Below are 23437 nucleotides of genomic sequence, written 5' to 3'. Positions count from 1 at the left end.
GCCGCAACTAAAGATCCTGCATGCCACAACTAAAAGGTCCCACGTGCCGCAACTAAAAGATCCCACGTGCTGGAACAAAGACCCCACGTGCCGCAACTAAGACCCAGTGCAGCCAAATAAATAAATAAATAAATATTTTTTTAAAAAAACAATATCACCGTATCACCAATGCTCTTAATGGTACACAGCACAAAAAGTCTAAATTCTAATGTAAAAATTCTAACATAAAAATGTGAATTTGTAGCTAACATAGTTCTACAGTTAATGCTATAGTTAATAACACTATTGAATATTCGAAACTTGCTAAGAGTAGATCTTAAAAGTCCTCATCAGAAGGAAAAAATTTCAACTCTAATATGAATATTCTAAGTGATAAGAAAACAATTTAAATGGCAGTGTTTTTACTTAATTAGTGGTATATAAGTAACTGAAATCTTAAAATTGATGACATTTTAAACTAGATGAAATACTGTATACAAATAGTTATTTGCTTATTCTTTCTATGGCATTAATCTGAATATTTCTCCCCTGAACAACACTGATGAACATGAGAATTTTCTTTTCTATACAAATTGTTCCAACTTCCCAAAGATTTCAGAAGCAGTCCAAAGCTTCTCAGATGAGAATTTAAAAAAATCATAGGTACTTCCCTGGTGGCGCAGTGGTTAAGACTCCGTGTTCCCAATGCAGGGGGCCCAGGTTTGATCCCTGGTGGGGGAACTAGATCCCACACGCATGCTGCAACTAAGAGTTTGCATGCCACAACTAAGGAGCTGGCAAGCCACAACTAAGGACCCGCCTGCTGCAACTAAGACCCAGTGCAACCAAATAAATAAATAAATAATAACTAAGTCAGTCAGAAGAAAAATTATTCTTATCCCTAAGGTGCTGAGGCTGTTGCCACAATAATATCACTATATAATTTACTCTCCTCTCCTCTTTTAGACAGAAAATATTCATAGGGAAAAAAGAGGACAAAACATATGTAAATACAAAAAATCTTTACTCTGATAAAAATAAAATACATCCCAATCTTCTCAAATGTCTTATGCTATCTCTTGCTCATCCTTTTCATGGTCATAGAAACTAAAATTATTCCATTACGACCAACAAAGAATTTGTACTTTTTATTCCAGAGATTCTCCATGTTCTATCTATAATTCTAAAAAATGCTCTCTTCCGGATACAGGTAATACTCAAAAGGAAACTTCTATGTTCATGAAAAAGTGAAACTGGGGAAGGGGAAGAAAAGGGAAAAGGGAGAAGGTAAACTAGCTGTCAATGACAACTAAAATTACCATTTAAGTCATTATAAACCTTTACTGTTGGATCAGATAAGTGAATCTAATGAGATTATCAAAACTAATTTCAAAGGTTATATCTTTCTGAATTTCCATTCCAGTAGGAATACTGATTAGAAAGGCTTTACAAGAGCAGGCATATTTCAGGTACCAGAGAATCGTACTAAACTCTGTTTTGGAAACTCAACCATTTGAAGCAAGAGTCCTATGATAAATTGGCCCAAGTCTGCTGTCAGAATTATAGAGACATTCTAGTATTTTGAGAGAAACAAGTCAACATTTCCATGCCCTATGCTCTCCTAAAATTACACCCGGGTTTACACCTAAAACTTAACAGCTTTACCATCTCTGATAATTGTATACTCTTAGGCCTTAAACTTATCTTAAAATTATCTTACTCTCCCACATAGAAATATTTACCAAGTTTTGCTCATTCTAACCTTTAAATGTCTCCCATAATCTGCTCAGTCTGCTACCTTATCCACCACTACCTTAGTTCAAAGCCCCCGTGATTTCTAAACTATTTCTACCAACCTCTTCCAATTCTAATCCATCCTTCACAGTACCATCACGCCATCAAAGAGTAATACTCTTATAGTCAAGTTCCAATCATCTCCCTCTTTTGCTGAGGAACTTTTACTAGCTCTATACCAATCATGGAATGAAATACAAATATCTTAAAATGACATTCAATGCCCTTCATAATCCTGTCCCAACCTACTTTCCAACTTTCTAATCCTGGCCCTCTTACTCTACACCTCTACAAAGTTACCTATTCAAATGTCTCCAGTCCCACATTGGTATCATATATGTGTGAAAAGTCGGATAAGGTATAAGATAACAGGAAGTGGCAGGACCAATATCCAACTAAAAACATTCATATCTGTGAAAAAACTTTTTCTAACTATGCAGGCCAAACAAAAAACATCTACAGACAGACCTCAGTTACTAGCTCGGCCTTCTGCAACTCCTGCAAGCTAAGTCGAATAATTTTCTGTTCTTAAAATAAGCCCTGGGCTTTCTTACTCCTATACTTTGTATTTACAGTACTCCCTTTCCCTCAAAAATTCTGCCCCATTCTGTGAAAATTATAGCCATCCTCAAAGTCCACTCAAATATCACCTTCTCTACAAAGCCTTCTGTGCCCCCCTAACTCAGCTATCACCTACATCCCCCTTTTCTGTTCCTATAAACTCTTCAATCGTACTTATTACATTTTGAATTATATTACATTATCTTATATTATATTACAGTTATCTCTCCTACTAGACTATATGCTGAGGAAACACACAATATTAACTTATTTTGTATCACCTATCATTCCTTGCACAATTAGGCAACTCTACTAATACCAGAAAAATTCAGATTAACCAAAATTTTTAAATTTTGAGAGTAAATGTCATCTTAAAAACAATCAAATCTTTACATCAATAACTAGTAAAACTGGAGGGGGGGGAGTTACGATTATGGGCCAAAATGACTTTTGTTTACTAGCCTACTTAATTACTCCCCATGAATAAAATACATTATTCTTAATCTGCGATTAACAGAAACATTGGAAAAGGAGCCTCTTGTGTATTCCTGTGAAGGTGACAAAGGTAAAGGAAAAGAAATCCTTTTTCCAACCCAAAATAGCAAGTTTTAAATAATAAAATCACGGACTTCCCTGGTGGTCCAGTGGTTAAGAATCCGCCTTCCAATGAAGGGGAAGTGGGTTCGATCCCTGGTTGGGGAACTAAGATCCCACATGCTGCGGGGCAACTAAACCTGAGCGCCGCACTACTGAGCCCGTGTGCTCTGGAGCCCACGCGCCACATCTAGAGAAGAACCCGCGCGCCACTACTAAGACCCAATACAGCCAAATAAATAAATAAATATTTTAAAATAAATAAAATAAAATCAGAGCTATAAACTGCTAAAAAGTCCTTCTGAGACAAGGAAAATGATATAGGTCATAAACTCATATCGACATAAAAGAAAGGAAGCACATTAGAGAGGGATAAAAGAATGTAAAATAACATCTTTCATTTATTTCATTTTATTTTTCTTATCTTAATTGATCTAACAGATAACAATTGTTCAAAATAATTATAGCAATAATGTGTTTGGTAATTATAGCTTATTATGAATGATAACAATGTTATAAGGGACAGGAAGGAGAAATCGGGAATACTCTGTTATAAGATACTTGCACTACATGAATCAGTACAGTGTTACTTGAAAGTACACTTGCATCAGTTGCAAATGTATGTTGCAAACTTTAAAGCAACCACTAAACAAAGTAAAAAGAAGTATAATCAATATACAAAGAGAGAAAAGAAAATGAACTCATATTAAATGCTCAATTAAAACCTGAGCAAGAAGAAAAAGAGGGGAAGACAAAAAAGAAATAAAGAACAAGGGCAATGAACAGAAAATGGTAACAAATATAACAGATATTAATCCAAGTATATCAATAATCTCTTAATAGGTGAATGGATACACTGTGATACACCCATAAAACGGACTATTATTCAACATAAAGAAAAATAAGCTACCAAGCCGTAAAAAGACATGAAGGAATCTTGAAAATATATTACTAAGTTAAAGAAGCCAACCTGAAAAGGCTACATACTGCATGATTCCAACTACATGATATTCTAGAAACTATATGACTATGAAGACAGTAAAAAGATCAGCAGTTACCAGGGGTTGGATAGAGGTAGAGAGGGAGGAGAAGACGAATAGGTAAAGCATGGGGGATTTTTGGGGCAGTAAAACTATTTTAACTGGTACTATAATGGTAGATACATGACATGAGGCACTTGGCAAAACCAATAAACTATATAACACAAAGAATGAACCCTAATTAAACTATGAACTTCAGTTAATAATCATGTATCAATATTGGTTCATCAATTATCACAAATGTATTATACTAGTATAAGATGTTACAAATAGAAAAAATGTTTAGTTAATAGTATTTAATACCATACAAGGCATCTGACAGTATTCTCACTCAGGGAACCCAAAAATATAATTAATACAAATAAACACAAGAATTACAAGAATTAGGTTTAACAATCTGGATAAACTATACAAAATCAAGATTTTCTAAATATATATAATGGTATAAGTACTAAGTTACCAAATCCTAACCATGGTGAATTTCTAAGATTGGCTAGAACCTAAAACATAAGATGAAACAGATTTAAATACACGGTACTGTGCTTTCAAGTTGTCCATGTTCCAAAATATTAGTAGTAACAAAAAGCATTATATGGCTAAAAAGATAATAATGATATTTTTAGAGTGAACATGAACATTTTTATAGGGTCATATTTCTCAAACACTTTGAAAGTTACTAAAGAACTCTATTTACTTTGCACATTTTTCTGAACAAAAAAAGCATTGAAATTAGGGCAAAGGAATTGTTCTATATCTTGATGGTGGTGAATATTTACAACTCTGCATTTATCAATATTCATAGACTTCTATGCCATAAAGAGCATATTTTACAGTATGTAAATTACCCCAAAAATCAATTAAAAATTTATAAACTGTAAATAGAGTAAATGGGAATGATATAGAGAAAGGAATAAAAGGGGGGGAAAGATAACTGACCAGAGTAAAATGCAAAGAAAAAGAAGAGGTGGGATCATGTTGTTAATTTTAAGAGTGAACAGTTTTTTACAAGATAGACGATTTCTACATATCCGAACTTAACTCTCTCAAATGCAATTATATGCAATACTAAAAACTATGAATTTCAATCGTAAAGATAATATATGGAAAAAGGATCAGAATAAAATACTTAAGATATCATCTCCTATTTACATGTTTTAATTTTCACAAAACCATGTGTATGTATAAATCTTATACATATATTGTATATACACAAACATATATGCATACATATATGTTGGCATATCTATAATAATTTTTACTGTCAGTAAACACTGGTTGAGGAGAAGCAAAGAGGCTTTCACTGCTCATTTTGTACTTCTTGATGTTGTTTACACTTTTAAACCATGTACATCCATTTTTTAAATGTCAACAGAATTAACTGAGCAAGGGGATTATGGGTCATTTTATGTTTTCTCCTCTATAACCTCTAATGAATATCATTTTAAAATCTGTTTAAAATAACAGAGAATTATAAATAATATCTTAGATATTTAATTGTTTAACCTGTAATAATTTTTTATAGTAGTGAAAAATGAGGGAAAAGTTTTAAAATTAAATGATCAATTGAAGTATTACAGAGATGTATACTAGAAAGTCCTATGTATACCCAATAAAAAGGAGTTAAAAAAATGACATGGAAATAGGTTCATGATATGAAAAGCAGTTAATAAAAAAAATCTGATCTCATTTTTGGAAAAATATTTAATAAAAGTATTAAAAATAGATTGTTATTAATTTATTCAACAATTAATTATTGAGATCCTTTTGTGTACCAGGTACTGAGATGGGTACAGAAGATACAGGGTAGACTAGCTGCCCTGGAGTAGGGAATAGGTTAGGTAAGTACCAGAGAAGGGAGATAAAGAGCTATTTAACTCCAGTGCTACTGTGGTAGGTTGTCTACAAATATAATCACCAAAATTCCTCCCACTTCTGAATGCTCATGCCACTCCTCCCATTAGGTATAGAGCCAATTTCCCCTTCCCTTTGAACCTAGCCTTCCAACTTACTTTGCCAAGTAGAATGCAACATAAGTGATACTGTGCCAGTTCCGAGCCTAAATATTAAGAGGCCTAGAAGTTTCTACTTGCTTTCTCGTTACCCTGAACTGCCATGTACTTCAGGATAGTCCAGCAGGAAAGGGAAACCATGTGTAGAGACAGGCCCTGAAGGAAGAGTAACAAGTGGAGATAGCACCCAGATGAGAACTAAGGTGCCCCGCAGACAACCTGAATCACAGCCCCAAACAGAAAGTGAGAGCACCTTGGAACATCTAGCCTAAGTCAACCTGTCTCAACTGGCAGCAGATAAAACAGAGATGACTGGTCGCCACTCATCCCTGACCAAATTTCTAGCCCAAAGAATCATAAGCAAAAAAAAAAAAAAAGGTACTTTAAGGTGATATGCCATGCTGCAATAGATAACTGAGACCAAAAAATGGTACCTGGAAAGTGTATTACTGTAAGAGAAACCTAAAAAATATAATATTGGCTTTGTGGACACAGAGATAGGTGGAAGTTGAAAGGGCAACAAGGAGCCTAGAAACTGGACGAGCAGTAAGGACACTGCTATAGGAGGCTAGAAATAGGGTTATCCATATTATTTACTGCGAGAACAATTAGCATAACTGTCATATGACATAACTTAAAAGATTAAAAATACACATAGTGAATCCACAGATCTAGCTAAGAAGATTTCCAGACAAAATATTCAAAGTGTCAATGGCTTCTTTATAGCCAAGTATGAGAAGGTACAAGAAGAAAAACATGAGCTGAAGAATTATAAGCAGAATTTAAAAGAAATATTTCCAAACAGGAGTTGCTTGGTTGGAAAATAACTGTTTCTCATCGCTAGCCTCTATAGATAGCAAAAGACTGTCAAAGAAACAGCATAAGGACAAAGATCAAATCCACAGTGCTACCAAGAACATGGGCTCAGAGGCATCAAATCAAAACGCATCTGTAAAATGTATTAGGACCTCAGGAAGACTTAAGACAGTGCTTGTATACTCTCTCAGGCAGGTAAAAGGGCTTCTAAGAAACTCCAGGCCCCTAACTTGAGATCCAAAGTAGTAAGAATCCTGTCTCAGACAGAATTGTGGATGCGACTTTTGTCTAATGGAATGCACTTATAATCTGATGTATAGAAAACCCACAAAGTGTTTAATGGAGTTCAATCAGTTTGTACTAAAAAACAAATCAAAACACTGTTCCAAATGAAAAGAGGCCTTTAGGGTCTTAAACTGTCACATACATGAAGCAGACTAAAACTGCTACTTAGATGCAAACAAGGCCCATTTCTTATGGAAAAGTAAAAATGACTCAGAGAGGAGAGCCAAGAGCCGAAAGGATCCAGTCAAGAGCTAAGAACAATACAGGTCTTCCTCAGCTTACAATGGGGTTAAGTCTCAATAAACCCATTGTCAGTTGAAAATACATTTAATACACCTAACCTACTAAACATCATAGCTTAGCCTAGCATACATTAAATGTGCTTAGAACATTTACATTAGTCTACTGTTGGGCAAATCATCTAACACGAAGCCTTTTCATAATAAAGTGTTGAATCTCCCATGTAATTTATTGAATACTGTACTGAAAACGAAAAACAGAATGGTTGTCTTGGTACAGAGGATTTTAAGTGTACTGGTTGTTCACCCTTGTGATCACGAGGCTGCCTGGGTGCTGCGACTCACTGCCACTGCCCAGAAACATGAGAGAGTAAGCATACACATTGCTAGCCTGGGAAAAGATCAAAATTCAAAATTCGAAGTACAGTTTCTACTTAATGTGTATCACTTTCACACCATCAAAAAGCCAAAAAATCTTAAGTGGAACCATCATAAGTCAGGAACCATCTGTAATGAATTATGAAGCCACTATCAGAAGACAGAACCAAGCCATAATCAAGGATATTTTCTATTTCCTGGTTAGAGTTCAGAATTGCTTTGGACCAGAGACTACTACATGCTTCCCATTCTTTCACTCTGCAACGGAAGTAACTATTGTGCTTTACTGTCCTTGTCTCAAAACTGTACATTGAGTGTATTGGGAGGGTGAGAGGGAGACTTGCCTTCTTAGTTCACAGGTATCCAAATCAGAAAGAGCTACACCCAAGGAGCCTCATCCATATCCCAACCTAACACAGACCATAAGATAATGGACTTTGAACCTGAGGTCATAACTGGATGAGATTTCTGGGCATCCTAGGAGAGCTGGGGGTGTCCTCCATGTTGGAGAAATGGGGATTGTCCACCAGAGGAAGAATTGCGGTAGTCCATCTGCAAAGATGGCTGCCAACAATTCCTCCTACTCCTGTACACATATGCTACTCCTCCTATCAAGAGGTGGCATCTATTTCTCCTTTGAAAAACAAAAAGCAGTTGAAATGATACTATGTAGTTTCAGGCCTAGGCCTTAATGGGCCAAGAAACTTCTGGTTTTGTTCTCTTGTTATCCAGAATCACCATGTAAAGAAATCCAGACTATCCTTCTAGAGAGAAACCAAGAAAATAGAAAAGCCCTGGTTGGTAAACAAACAGGCCATCTAGAGAACAGATGAGGTGTCTCAAGTAAAAGCCAGCACTAAGGCCATCTTGGATCCTCAAGGCCCACTCCAGCCATCTCAGTCAGTATCTTGGGGACCAGAGCAAGGTATTCCCTACTTAAACTCCTGATCCAAAAATTGTGAGCAATAAAATAGCTATGATTTTAAGTCACTAAGCTTTGAGGCAATTTGTTACTCAGTAATGAATGACTGATACAGGTAGTGAGTGCAGCAAAGACTACAAAGGAAAAGTACTGGGTACTTTCTAAGAGTCAGTATTAGGAATCCTAATGTAATCTGAGATGTAGGGAAGGTTTTCTTGAGAAGTGATATACTTAAAAGTGGTTATTTAACACTATTTAATAGGAAATTATGAACAAAAATTTTGTTCACTGGTTTCAAATTTCTATTTTCCTAAATTTCCACATTATGCCTGTTTTACTTTTGAAATAACAACAAAAATGTTATTTTATTAAAGCTTCCTTAAGGATACTGTTGGCAGTTTATTGGTCCTATTGTATTGAAATTTACTAAGTCTAAAATATATTTTCTCATGACAAAATATGCAAACATTTCAGCAAATAACAAAAGTTTTCTACTGTCCTATGTAGTTGAAGAATGGGATGTTCTGATTACACTAGGATTCCAAAAATTAAACAGCCTATATTGGTTTAATAACTTCTAAAGAATTAGAATGTATTAAAACAATTAACCTAAAATTATACTGCTTATAATTTAACTTCTTCAGGTTTATGTAATTCCTCATAGTTATCACTGTGAAAAGATGTGGATAACATAAGACTGAGAGAAGTAAATAATACTTTGATAACAGAATTAAGAGTGGAAATAACCCCCAAAACTGCAATAATGGAATAAAAGCAACATGGAAAAATTAAACAGAAGTAACTGAAGAGACAAACACATTTAGGGTTAAAAAGAAATCAACCACAAAAGTACAAGAGGAGAAATAATCCAGCTTAACAGTATAAAAAAGCCTTGGGGTTTGAGCTGACCACAAGTATATCAGACAATAGTAAGGTAAGCCATATCAGCATAATAACTGCTTAGATAATCTCAGACTACATTAATGCATTTAATTAACAAATATTTACTGAAAACCTATAATGCACTACTTATTTTCCTAAGAGAATACAGTAATGAGGACCAGAGAAGAAATAATCTCACCATATTTAGAACTGGTCAAACTACATATGGAATATTAAGTCCATATAAAGGAAATGGTTGAAAAAATTAGAGAAATGTGACCTATAAAAGGAAAACTTCCTAATTTGAATACTGCCCTAAAAGAAGAAAGAAAACTCTTAAAACAATTCTTTCATTTTACCAAAATAAATTGACTATTACGTGACAGGCGTTGTGCTAGGCACTGGGGTATTAAGTGGAAAACAAAATAGATATTGTCCCTGTCTTCACTCTACTTATAGTCTAGTGAACACCCTATCACTAGAAGACCCTTTAGCAGGTACCAAATAAGAATCTGTCAAGCACTTTTTATAAAAGAGATCTCTTTTATAACAGATCTATATTATATTTAATTATTATATATTATTATACAATAATCTCTTTTATAATAGAGATTCATGTACTTTGATTAAGGCTGAAATAAATTACCTCCAAAGTTACTTCCAAATCTAAAATTTTATGATTACTTACTTATAGCACTGTAACATGAAAGAATGTAATTGTTACTCTGAGATAAATGAATGTATAATGAATAAGATAACAGGCAAATCAATACACACAAACACACACACACGGGTTGTTGTTGTTTTTTTCTTTTAATATTTCTACCTAATAAGACAACCATGTCACTTTACACGTTAAGCCTTCATAGGCAAACTACTCAAAACCAACTTCAATCCACATTCAGAAAATCTAATCCCAAATTTTTATTTCATTTCAACAAAAATTTTAAAATCTCTTTACCCTAATGATTATCTCACCCTAGTTAAAATAATTCCAAAGAAATTAATATCCATGATTTCTCTGGGATTTCTTATATTAATTAATATACCTTTCCATGGCTTTAGCTGTATAAGGCAAATGCATTTCAATACTGTGTTCATCTTCATCTGTCTGCAGAGACATTCGTTCAAACATTCCTGTCTTCCACAGTTCTCCGTAAACTAGAGATTTCAAAATATAGTAAAACAAATATATTAATGTATATCCTTACCCTGTGAGACTCTATCCAGTAACACAAAACTACATGCTTTGGCAAGAGACAAAAAGCACCATATAATATTCTCCATTTTTAGTCTAAAAAAAAGGAAAAAACAACTAGCTTCTTGCATACCAGACAAAACAGTAAGACACGTAATGATTTATTCAGCACTTTCTTATGTTACATAGTTACATAAAAAATAATAATTTAAATTTTTCATCAGTTCCTTTCATTATATCTAAAATCACCTCTGAGTCTAAGCTTATCCTTGACCTTATTCAATCAGTAGATACTAACAAGAACAGTTGATTAGAAATCTTACTGAAATATGGAAAAATCCCCTGGTCTACTTACTCATGAGGTTAATAATATAGTTTTTGAGTTTTGCTTTGTTTTTTAATACAATGTACAGACTTATTGTTTTACACCTCAGGTTCCTGTCATACTAAGATAAGAAAAGAAAATTCCTACTGAGAATGCTATTTTCCTCAACATTAAAAATTAAGCTCGTGGTATAGACTGGAATATAAATTTACCACAGTACCATGCCTTAAATAATCTTAAAATTTTTAAATGATTTAGTAATTCAGATCCTTCTGATGAATTACACTTAAAACTAGATATTATCAATATATAGCAAGAAAATGATGAAATATGTAAAAAAAGATATAAGAATATTTTTATTTTATCATTGAACAAAACCAGCATTTTTGTAACTACATCCTTAAATGGGTTTACCAATATCAAAGAAATGAACAAATAACGGTATGACTTTTTTTTCTATAAAATTATACCTGATTAAAAATCCTCCATTCCTCATTGCCAGTCTATCCAAAACCAAAATTTTCAGAATGCCCCAACAAGGTTTTAAAAATAAAGCGTGTCCCGGAGGAAAGGGGAATTGGAATGAAGGTCGTAAAAAGGTACAAACTTCCAGTAATAAGGTAAGTAAGTACTAGGGATGTAATGTACAACATGATAAATATAATAAACACTGCTGTATGTTATATACAAGTTGTTGAGAGTAAATCCTAAGAGTTCGCATCACAAGGGAAAAAAATATTTTTTTCTATTTCTTTAATTCTGTATCTAGATGAGATGATGGATATTCACTAAACTTATCATTTCATGACGTACATAAAGTCAAATCACTATGTTGTATAACTTAAACTTATGTAGTGCTGTATGTCAACTATATCTCAATAGAACTGGAAGAAAAAAATAAAAATTTTAAAAGCATTTTAAATATTTGAAAAATGTGTACCCTAAAACCATTCCAGGGAGTAAGGCTAGTAATATTCCAGTTTCATTAATAAGCTATAGCCTAACAACAAATTGCTAATACTCTATAATACTTAAAACCCCAAATTATGAAAATTTAGGCCTAAAAATTAAAGAAAAAGAGGTGATCATTTCCTCTGCAAATAGCTTCCTTCATTCTACAGAAGAATTTGTTGCAAAATTTCTTGAAACAATAAAAACACTCAACGTACTTAAAATATAATTTGATGAAGTGGAAGGATACACACCAAGTTCATGAATGCGGTTACTTTTGGAAATGCAAATTGAGTTCAGATGAGGGGAAATTCTGAGTCAAGTGTGGATGATAAGTACATGAGTATTTGTTATAGTAGTCTCTGTATTGTTTGGTATTTTTTAAATTATGTACAAAATGAGACATGATTAAATAAAAACTGTGATTTCTAGAATTCTGTTTAAAAATCAAAATAATAGATACGTCTTAAAAATAAAATGCACTTAAGATTTATGTGGCACCCTTCTTGCAGAGTTTCACAACTACGGTCTCAATTTTTTTCCCATAAAAATCATATATGAGGATATAAAGTCATTATCACCATTACCATTTACGGTGAGGGAACTGTTATACACAGAGGAAGACTAACATGCCCAAAATGTTTCAACAAGTTGTTGTGGGTACCAATTCCTTGTCTCACGGTACAATGAGTACATGGTACTTCCCTGATTATAAATGTAACCACTACACTCCAAAGACTAGCGGATCTGACAGATTTTTGTGGCTGGCAGAAAAACTGTAGTTGTCTTTTAGGCATATGGAAGATTTTCTTTCTTAGTTTTTGTTTTTTGCAGATTAGTTATAACAAATTTTATTTTTACAATTCAAATATTACTATGATATTCATACTTTTAATTGTAAATTAACTTATAATTCCTATTTGTAAAAACTTCAGCTGTTTACAAGCTATAAAATTTCTATATACTTACTCTTTTGGTCAATACGAAGGTCATACAGAGGTGTCCTATATATATCCACACTGGAAAGTGCACATCGAGAAAGGGGCACATGATGAGAAGGCCCAAGGATGAAAATTCTCCGGCTAGGAGGTATACAATAAAAAACACAGAACAATTGCACTTCTACACAAACTTTATTAAATAAAAAGGAAAAAACAAGTAATTTTAAAAAATTACATGTAATATTGTTTTCCTTGATTGAGTTCATTACCTAATGTTATGTGCTAAACTGTGTTCTCTTGAAATCATACGTTGAAGTCTCAACCCCTGTACCTCAAAATGGAACCTATTTGGAGATAAGGTCTTTAAAGAGGTGATTAAGTTAAAATGAGGTCATTAGCGTGAGGCCTGAATTCAATATGACTGGTGTCCTTATAAGAAAAGGAAGAGACACCAGGGGTGCACATGTACAGAGAGGTGATCAACCATGTGAAGAGGCATCAGGAAGACAGTCATCTGCAAGCCAAGGAAGAAACCTAAGAAGAAACCAACCCTGCCAAACCTTCATCTTGGACTTTTCCAGCATCTGGAACTGTGAGAAAATAAATTTCTGTTGTTTCAGTCACCTAGTTTATGGTAGTTTGTTATGGCAGCACTAGCAAACTAATGTTCCTACCAATGACTTGCTCCTCAGTTAATTAAGTTCAATTCCTTATCTCTATCTTTTTGCTGGAAGGTCTTTAAAAGAACCATATTTAACACCCGGGAATACTAGTTACTGATTATCTACAGTAAACCAACCGACTATGCTTAAAATCACCTCTGTATCACATGGCTAGGATACATAAGGTTTTCAATAGCTGTATTAATTGAATTTTAAACATTTCAGCTATTAAATAAAATCTCAAAATAACAAATTCTAAACTTGCCTATAACATTAATAAAAATACATAAAAGTATAAATTCTAAAGATCCAAAATATCATTACAAAGAAGCATTCTGTTAAAGCTATTTCCACATTTCTTCCATGGCAGAGAAAAAAGGCATCTTGTTGAGAAGAACTCTGTGTAATAAGCTTTCTCAGTTCCCATTCAAGTAGAAGTCATTCTCAAAAACAAAGAAACTTAATTATGTGTTATTTGCACTGTAGGCTAAAGAAAAGAACTGGGCTAAACTGTAGCTTAAATCTTTACAATCCTTTTATCTTAACATCAAGAGTAAAATTAACTTATTCTCATTTTATCTCAAACATCTCTACAATCTAAATTCCAAACTCTCCATTTTCGCTGTTTCTCCCAGATTCATATGTACTAAACTTTCCCCACCACACACACACACACACACACAAGTTACAGACACAAAAGAACCAAAACTATAAGAAAAAAAGGAATATATGTAAGCTATATACCTAGAAAATTAAGTTCTACTCATTGCTCATCTAATGGACAAAAACACAAAGACTGAGACACAGAGCTATATCTCTTTCACATCAAAAACTTGCAGGCCAAGGAATGTGTGCTTTAGCAATATATTTATTTTGACAGAATTCTATTACAGCTAAGAAAATTAACCTATTGTCAGCTATATCTTACTTGCTATATGGGGTGTTGGGGGGCGGGGGTGGATAAGAAAGATGTGGATAAGGACAAGGTGATTCTCAGTTTAGTCCCAAAATCTCCGGAAGATGTTGCAATCCTCAAGATGTCACTCAGAGCCCACATGTAAGACTTCACTCACAGGCCATTTCTAGTCAGAAACATAATCCCTTTCCTCGCCTCCCCTGCTAATACTCACTTCTTGTCATCATCTCTATGATCAACTCAATAACCATTTAAGAAAAAAAAAATCAGATCTATAGATTCCTAAATGAACAAAAGATACCACTATGTTCTCGTATCTTAACAGCACATAAATATCACCACATTTTTAAAATTAAAGTTTAATGAGGGATATAGAAAATGGTAAATCTCAGTGCTTAGGAAACTTGCTTAAGGATAGGTATTATATGAATCAAGAATCAAGTAAGAAAAAAAAGCATTTTTATGATTGAGGAATGTATTTCTATGAAGAGAGAGAGAGAGATAGAATATTTAAAATCAGAACACTCCTGGGAAATTCAGAATATATAATTAAAATATGAAATGACTTTTAAAAATCAATCTAGGCATAGATATATTTCATAGGTAAGTGTAACAAGGTTCTTCTAACAGTGGCTAAAAGATGAGCGTTACTCCAGAAATAAAGACCCGAGCTCAGCTTCGAAAGCCTAACTGCCTCCTCTAATATGTGACTATTAATCTTGCTTGCCTTTTTGTCAGACCCAACCTAGATGAAAAGATAAAGTCTGGTGGGGAAAAGAGGTCCCATCAGTCTGGATTATCCAACTGTGTACCCAAAGGTTGAAACTCATCCAAAAGCAACATAGTGAAGTTCCACGTTTAGTTAAGAGAGATAATAGGAAAAAAGAGATTTAGGTCCCATCAATATAAAACCCTTAAAAGTGATATACCCAAAAACAAACCAAAAAAGGCTAGGTATCAATGAAAAGAAGAAAAAAGAAACTGGATATTGAACAAGTAGTAATCTCAGAATGAGTCTCTGTGTTAGCTATATGCTATAAGACAATTAATAGTGTAAATAAAAGATAATGCATTTTTTCCCCCTAGATTGCTAGATCCCTAAACACCAAGACCATACAAATATTTTGGAGAGAAATGTAATATAGGCATTGGAAGTAATGCCACTTTTGCTCCCTTTAATTAATTACAAAGTTCTTTGTCTTCAAAGAGTAAATTTTAAATATTGGCATATAATCACTGTTGCCATACATGTAAAAGAAACCTTTAATATAAAAAAAATAGAAAAAAATCAGTAGGCATTCTTTCAGAAATAAATGTAGTTCACATATAATAATACCTCCAGAGAATCCACATTTGTGGAGTTACTTACTACGAGGAGTATAGTCTGTACACCTAACACATGAGTTACCTGAGTGTCTGTTCTCATAAATATTCAACCACTTATACTAAATAATGGAACACAAGTAATTTTTTTAAAGTGTTTCATGGTTAAGTGGAGATATTTTAACTAAAGAATAAAATGTCATGTGGCCCCAAAGAAGATTCCTTTTGGTATTCTTTTTCTGCCCTGCAAGGTTTTCTGAAAGATATGAATCAAAATCAAGTTACTATCTAAGTAACACCCTGAGTTCCGGTTTTTAATTAAAGTTTTAGTAATAGGAAAACACTTTGCAACTCTAAATATGGGAAAGAACTTAATTAAATGTATAATTTTTTAAATTCCTTAAACAGCCTGAGTACTCTTTCTAAAACATGAATCAGATCATATCACTTCCCTGCTTAAAAAGTCTTTCAATGGCTTTTCTTGGTCAGAGGATAAAATACAAAATCCTTAAAATGGGTTCTAAAGTCTCATATCAACTGGCCCCTTCTTGTGTTATTCTTCCCCCCTTGGATCTCAGTACTTTATGCACACTGGTCTTGCAGTTCCTTGATGACAAGAATACCTTTGCCTATTTCAAAACTTCTTCACGTGTAATTGTTTCTTTTGCTTGGCTTAAAAATCATTTCCCCAGAGATGCCTTCTCCAATACCTTATCCACAATATAAATCCAATCACCCTGAATCACAGCAGTTCTCAAAGTGTGAACTGTGAATTCACAAGAACCTTTCAAGGAGTCCACAAAATCAAAACTATTTTCATAATAATACAAAGAAGTTATTTGCCTTTTCAACATGTTAACATTTGCACTTGTAGTACAAAAGTAAGACTGCGTATACTGCTGGCTACAATCAAGGTAACGGAATCAAAATGTACTAGTAGTCATGTATTCTTCACCTTCACCCATGCTGTATTTTTTTTAAAGCCAGTTTCATTTAATTTCATTAAATCTTGAACTTCGAGTACAGTTTTATAAAAATATTGTGTATGACAAAATGCATTCAATTTGTGGTGATAAACACATAAAGCACTTCTACTGCATACAGAAGTATGTCTCAAGGAAAAAGCATCTGTGTGATTTTGAGTTATGAGCTGAAGTAGACTTTTTTCCACGGAACACAATTTTTACTTCAAAAAATGACTGTAGACAAATTGTGGTTATTCCAACTTAGGTATCCGGCAGAAATTTTTTAGAAAATGAACAAAATGAGCCTGACACTTCAAAGAAAATATTTGACGTATTTGTTGCCAATGATAAAATTGAAACTTTTAAGTGAAAATTAGACTTTTGCAAAAAGCTTCCCAATAATTAAAAAATTTTCTCATGAAATTGATGGTGATATTAACAAATGTGATTTTTTTTTTACATCATATGATGAAATGTCAACATTTGAAAGATCTGCATGACTCAATGAACAAATATTTTCCAAATGTTCATGCAAGATGTTACAAAATCATGCAAAGGTAAAAGATCCATTCAAACTTTAAGGACAAAAGATGATCCTGGTTGACATGTAGAGAATGGGAAAGGGAAAGAAGAATGGAAGCTAGTGGTATCAAATTTATCCTTCTCTCTTGGACTGTTATTTTTTCTTATACTTATTATTCCCAAAAGGATGTTTTCTCTATTTTCTTAAAGAACTATGAAGATATTGCAAATCTCAGGGAGGGCCACTTCCAAGAGAATACAACAAGACTGTCCATGATTATTTTTAACACTGAGACCTTCACACTTATTTATTCAGAATTCAATTACTATATACTAATTATAAAAATAAACTGATCACATCATCATCCATCATTCGCATTTCTTTTTACTGATCTCCTTTATCGTCACCTTCTTAGTCCTTGACTCTCTTCCCTTATTATTTTTTTCGTTTCCATTCTCACTGTCCATCAACTTATTTAACACACAATTTCCACTTATATCAATATAGGCTCTATATATTCCTAGGCCAAATTTAATTCAGGGGTACCGTTTTAGCACATATCATCATCAATAAAAGTTCTGCCAAATAGAAAAAGGTTTGGAAAAGGCTGTTATATAAACTAGCCTTGATTATGGCTGGTTTAAAGGCCCAGGGTCAAATAAAGGAAGCTTCTGAAAAGTTTTACAATCTAATTTCTATTTTACTCTTATTCATGAAACAAGTTAAAATTATACATTAAATATGTATTATGAAATATTTGTTAAAGATGTGCATCAAAACATCATAAAGGAGGCGGAGCTAACCAAAACCTCATCAATCTGGCAATATTATCATTTTATTAATTATTAAAAACTTACTAAAAAATAATTTTCGATAAAATGTGCAGAGCATACTACATAAAAACAAAAGAGAGCAGCTTTTTTGCTTTAACAATTTGAACTAATTGCGCATAAAGGAGTAGGCTGTGGGTGAGATTTTCTTTTTAAACTCATGGCTGTTGTGAGTTACTTCTGAATGATTATACTTCATCTCTACTAGTACGGGTCTAACCTAAGAATCAACATTTGACAGAATTAAAATGATCAGTTTCACCTATTCACACAGTGTATGTACAACTGGCAATATAGACTAGAACCTGAGACTGGTTCACATGTAGTGAATTAACTATTTAAATAAAATGTTGGTCAGCAAATTAAGTAATTTGGGTGGCTAATTCCAGCAGAAACTTTTGAAATTTCACAAGTTTCTTATTTTAGAGAGTGGTATACTAAGCTTTTAAAGTTCACAAATTTCTCATTTTAGAAAGTAGTATACGACTCAGTCTCAATTTGACAGAAAGATTTTTTTAAGCTAATTTCAGAGCTGTCATTAAATTATTAAGAGCTAATATACTTCAAAAACCATATTAAATTCATTGTCAGATTCTAAAATAACTCAGGTACCTTATCCTGTCAATGAGAAATTATTCTTCATTCATTAAACACAACCTAACATGTACAATAAAGAATTTTCAATTATAAAGTGATTAAAATAGAACAAAGGCCTTTGAATTTTTCTTAAAAGTATTCATCTCCAGGTTTTCAAAGAAAATTTTAAAAACCAAAATATTTAACTGTTAATGTTCCTGGACCCAATTCCACTGTGTGCATTCATGTGAGTGGAAGAGGGGGCACACTCAATTCTGACACTATCTACCTTGAGATAGCATCAGATTCCACAGGTTACGGGTTCAGTCCTACAAAAACGTCCCCACACCCACACCCATCCCCCATCTCAGATGCCAGTCGCAAGCCCAGGTTGTCACTTGTGCTTCTGACCAACCAGTTACAGATTGGCGATTCCAACAACCACCTCCTTGAATTTCAATTCAGAGGCCAATCATAAGTCCAGGTTGTTACCTGTACTTCTGACAGACCAGTTACAAATCAGAGGTTTAATTTGCTAGAGTGGCTCACAAAACTCAGAGAAATATTTCACTTACTAGGTCACCAGTTTATTATAAAAAGATATAACTTAGCAACAGCCAGATGGAAGAGGTGCATAGGGCAAGGCAAGGGGAAAGAGCCAGGACCTTCCATGCCCTCTCCAGGCGGGCCACTCTCCCCAAATCTCCACGTGTTCACCAACCTGGAAGCTCTCCGAACCCTGTCCCTTTGGGTTTTTACAGGGGCTTTATTACATAGTCATGATGGCGACTGATTCAACCTCCAGGCTCTCTCCCCTCCCCAGGGGAGGTCAGGGAGTGGGAATGAAAATTCCAACCCTCTAAACACAAGGTTGGTTATCCTGGCAACCAGCCCATGCTTAGGTGGGGTCTGAAAGTCACCTTATTAACATACAAGAGACACCTTTGCCATTCTCACCACTTAGGAAATTCCAAGGGTTTTGGGAGCTGTGAGCCAGTAACTGTGGAAAAAGACTAAATATAGATGTGAAATATATTTTGGTCATCTAAATGACCAAATATATATTTCATATAAATCACAATACTGTATTAACCTTCTAACACTTCCAGAACTAAACACTTTACCAAACAAAAGGAAGGTAGAAACTAAATGTTCAGATAATGAAAAATAGTATTAAAGCTTCTCATAACCTATATAAGGTATAATCAAATTTATAAAGTCAAATTCTTAATGAAATCAAGAATATAATAAGTATGTAAAACAAATTACTTCAGTGACAAAGCAATTATGATATAATTCCCAGCCACCTAATCAAAATGGTATCTAACTATATTACTTACGTAATAGATGGATCCACTTGTTTGTAAGCATGAGCAGCACAAGACCCACAGTACGTATACCCTGCATGGCTACAAAACAAAAAAATGTTTAACTTAATCATCAGATTCAAAATCAAGTTATTCGGGGAAAAAAAAAACTTTTGAAAGAAATCTAATAATTATGGTAAACATTATGCGTACAGATTAAAAAGCAATGTATTGATAGATAATGATGCAACTTCTAGAAGATAACAGGGAACACATCATTGTTCTGTGTTCCACTGTTATTTTATTTTATTTATTTATTTATTTTTGGGGGGGCCATGCTGCACAGCGTGTGGGATCTTAGTTCACCAACCAGGGATCAAACCCATGCCCCCTGCAGTGGAAGCATGAAGTCTGAACCACTGGACCGCCAGGGAAGTCCCCCTGTGTTCCAATTTTAAATGTTAAAAAGTATTTGGTCTGAAGGAAAATTATATTTGGAAATATTCAAGGCTTATTTGAAGTTGCTAATGTAACATTAATAATATATGAGCTCTTAACATTCCTCTTCAACACCATTAACAGACTATTACATACATAAAAATGATAAGACCAAGTCAAATCAGAGCAAAACAAATAATCTACAAGAAAAAACTCACATCCCTCTGTGTCTTTAGTGGTAAGAGAATTGACCTGACCTTCTGTGTATTATGCCTTTCATTTTCTCTCCCTACTACTCATCCCATCCTTTTCCTCCTCTGGTCTCAGCTTTACATTGGTTCTCTGATCACCCATACAATGACTTTGTTTCAGAACTTCATTTTTCTTTCTTGACTCAAGCTATGTGGGTCTAGAACTATTTCCCTTAATGCTTACTATTTAGTGTACGGCCAGTAAATGTTTAACAAATGGCTCTGCAGGAAAAAACTGTATACATATGTACATAAGCTTATTATAAATTTTACTGAAATAAAGAGAGACATATCACACAACTGACAAACAATGAAAAAATACAAAATACTCTTTACTGCAAATTCAGCTTAGGCAATTGATTGTCCCAGAATGCTTTCACTGATGGTAGCTGAACTCTTTAACCCACAGCCAAGCAACAGCTGCAAATGACAAGAGTGAAATAATGAAGACATATGTCTGAATTTCACTCATTCAACAAAGACTTGAATGACTTCTTTGCTTATTAGACAATAGTTTTTCAAATACTGGAAAGCATATTTCTTTCCTCATTTTTTTGTGCTTGTCACAGTGTAAAGGTTACAGACATAACATAATTTTAAGTTTCATCTGCCTTATTAACCTTTCCCCATTACTTTTCTTGAGTATAGACAATCAACAAAAAATAAAGTCCTGATTTATAGCAATCTGTCTATTAATGTGGAGTAAATCATTCCCATCATGGACAATCTCAAGATGCACAGTAAACTGAAAAGACAAAACACAGACTGGGAGAAAGTATTTGTAAAGCATATATCTGACAAAGGATTTATATCTAAATATATAAAGAAAAAGCATATATCTGATATAGGATTTATATCTGAATATATAAAGAAATTTCAAAACAACCTAACACTTTAAAAAATATAGGTAACTGTTTTACAAGACAAAAAGAATTCTGAAGATTGGTTGCACAACAATGTGAATGCACTTAACACTATTATATAAATGGTTAAAAGTAGTTAAGATGGTAGATTTTATGTTACTACAATTTTTTTTAATTTTTAAATAGGAAAAGATGTGAACAGATACTTTCATCAAAAAATACACTGGGATGGCAAAAGACACACAAAAGAAGGCTCTACATCAGTTAGTCATTAAGGAGAGGCAAATTAAAACCACAATGAGCTACCACTAAACACCCACTAGAATAAGCTAAAATGAAAATGAGTGACCATACCAAATGTGGCAAGGATGTAGGACTGAAACTCAGTCTGTAGGAAATGTAAAACGGTACAACTACTTTGGAAAATGGTTTGGCAATTTCTTAAAAAAAAAAAAAATACATATATATATATATATATATATATATATATATATATTTAAGCATTATGTGCACACAAAGATTTGTACACAAATATTCATCCCATTTTTATTTGCAAGAGCCAAAAACGGAAAGAGCCAAATGTCCCTCAAAAGGTGAATGGATAAACAAATTAAAGTATATCCACACAATGAAATAACTCTTCAGCAATAGAAAGGAATGAACTATTGACACACTCAAAATAATTATGGTAAAAAAATAAATATGCTGAGTGAGAGAAGCCAGACAAAAAGAGTTCATACCATATGATTCCATTTAAATACTTCTACAATAAAAAAATTTTTTAAAGAATATGTATGTATAAAACTGAGTCACTTGCTGTACAGGAGAGACTGGCACAACATTGTAAATCAACTCTACTTCAATTAAAAATAAAAATAAATAATTCTAAATAAATAATTAGAAAATAAGAACTAATCTATAGTGACAGAAAGTAAATCAGTGGATGTGAGAGGGTGGGAGAAGGGCAGAGAGGGAAAGAAGGGCACAAGGAAACTTCTGAAGATGATGAATATGTTCATTATCTTAATTGTGGTAATGATTTCACAGGTATATACATATTTCAAACTTATCAAACTGCATACTTTATATGCAGCTGAATGTTAATCACACCCCAGTAAAGCTCTATTTTAAAAATGGTACTCATCTGATATAGACACAGAAAAAGAGATTCACATAAGTCAATCACAACCATACAAGATAGTAGGGTCCTTAATTAGGAGTAAAGTAATATGGGACATATGCTAGGCACACTGAAATCACTGAGGCTTTATTGGTCAGATTAATGGTAGTCACTCCATCCTCACGCCTCTGTCAAGGGAGCCTATCAAGTTGCCTGAATATAGCAATATTCTCACAATCCACTCTAATCTTAGCCAGAAGGTAATACAAGTTGTTCTGTGGCTCAGCAAATTCAGTTTTGCTGTCATCCTGTACTGATCTTGATATTCTAGGCTAACCAGGGGCTCTATTTTAACCAGTTATGTCCCCAATCTTCCAGTCCCCAAGACGCCAATACCAACTACTTCAGATACTTAATACCTGTTCCTCATCTGAACATCACTGGCTCCTGTCAGTTCAGATATGCACTATCTTGCCTGCCCATGCAGACCTTAAAAACCATCTGATCCATCTGGATCCGCCCTGGTCTGTCACAAACCTGAATGACATTCAGATTTTCAACACTGCTTTGCTCTCAGCTGTCACTCACTTCACATCCCTCCACTTCTCAATCCTTACTCTTCTTGAATTTAAAGGCCCTGAACCCTGATCTATACTCCGATCTTTAAATCAACCTGTCTTTGTACTCTGAGTCTCTCCCAGTTTTACCAACGCTGTTCCTACCCAAGCTCAGTTCTTAAATGCCAGAAA

The 23437-nt window shown here is 33.8% G+C and overlaps 1 protein-coding gene across 10 annotated transcripts in view; it reads right to left on the bottom strand.

Annotated features, from left to right (window-relative positions):
- The window catches only part of MEMO1 (mediator of cell motility 1), a 127938-nt gene that overhangs the window by 27106 nt on the left and 77395 nt on the right, over positions 1 to 23437 (bottom strand). For 8 of the 10 annotated variants that reach the window (XR_014234776.1, XM_082356811.1, XM_082356815.1 and 5 more), the window contains 3 exons: positions 20050 to 20118; positions 12943 to 13055; positions 10549 to 10660 (listed from right to left, as the gene is read on the bottom strand). The exons of 1 other annotated variant lie outside the window; for it this stretch is intronic. Coding sequence is in view for 8 of the 9 variants with exons in the window: in XM_082356811.1 (XP_082212937.1) it covers positions 10549 to 10660; positions 12943 to 13055; positions 20050 to 20118 (294 nt within the window). In the remaining variant the exon portion in view is untranslated. The remainder of the gene's footprint in view (positions 1 to 10548; positions 10661 to 12942; positions 13056 to 20049; positions 20119 to 23437) is intronic. One more of the 10 variants, XM_082356814.1, reaches the window with a different exon arrangement.

Source organism: Balaenoptera borealis, assembly GCF_965194805.1.
Source record: "Balaenoptera borealis genome assembly, chromosome: 15".
In the NCBI taxonomy this organism is placed as follows: domain Eukaryota; kingdom Metazoa; phylum Chordata; class Mammalia; order Artiodactyla; family Balaenopteridae; genus Balaenoptera; species Balaenoptera borealis.
Note: the sequence above shows the minus strand (reverse complement) of the source record. Positions and strands in the feature narration are given on the sequence as shown.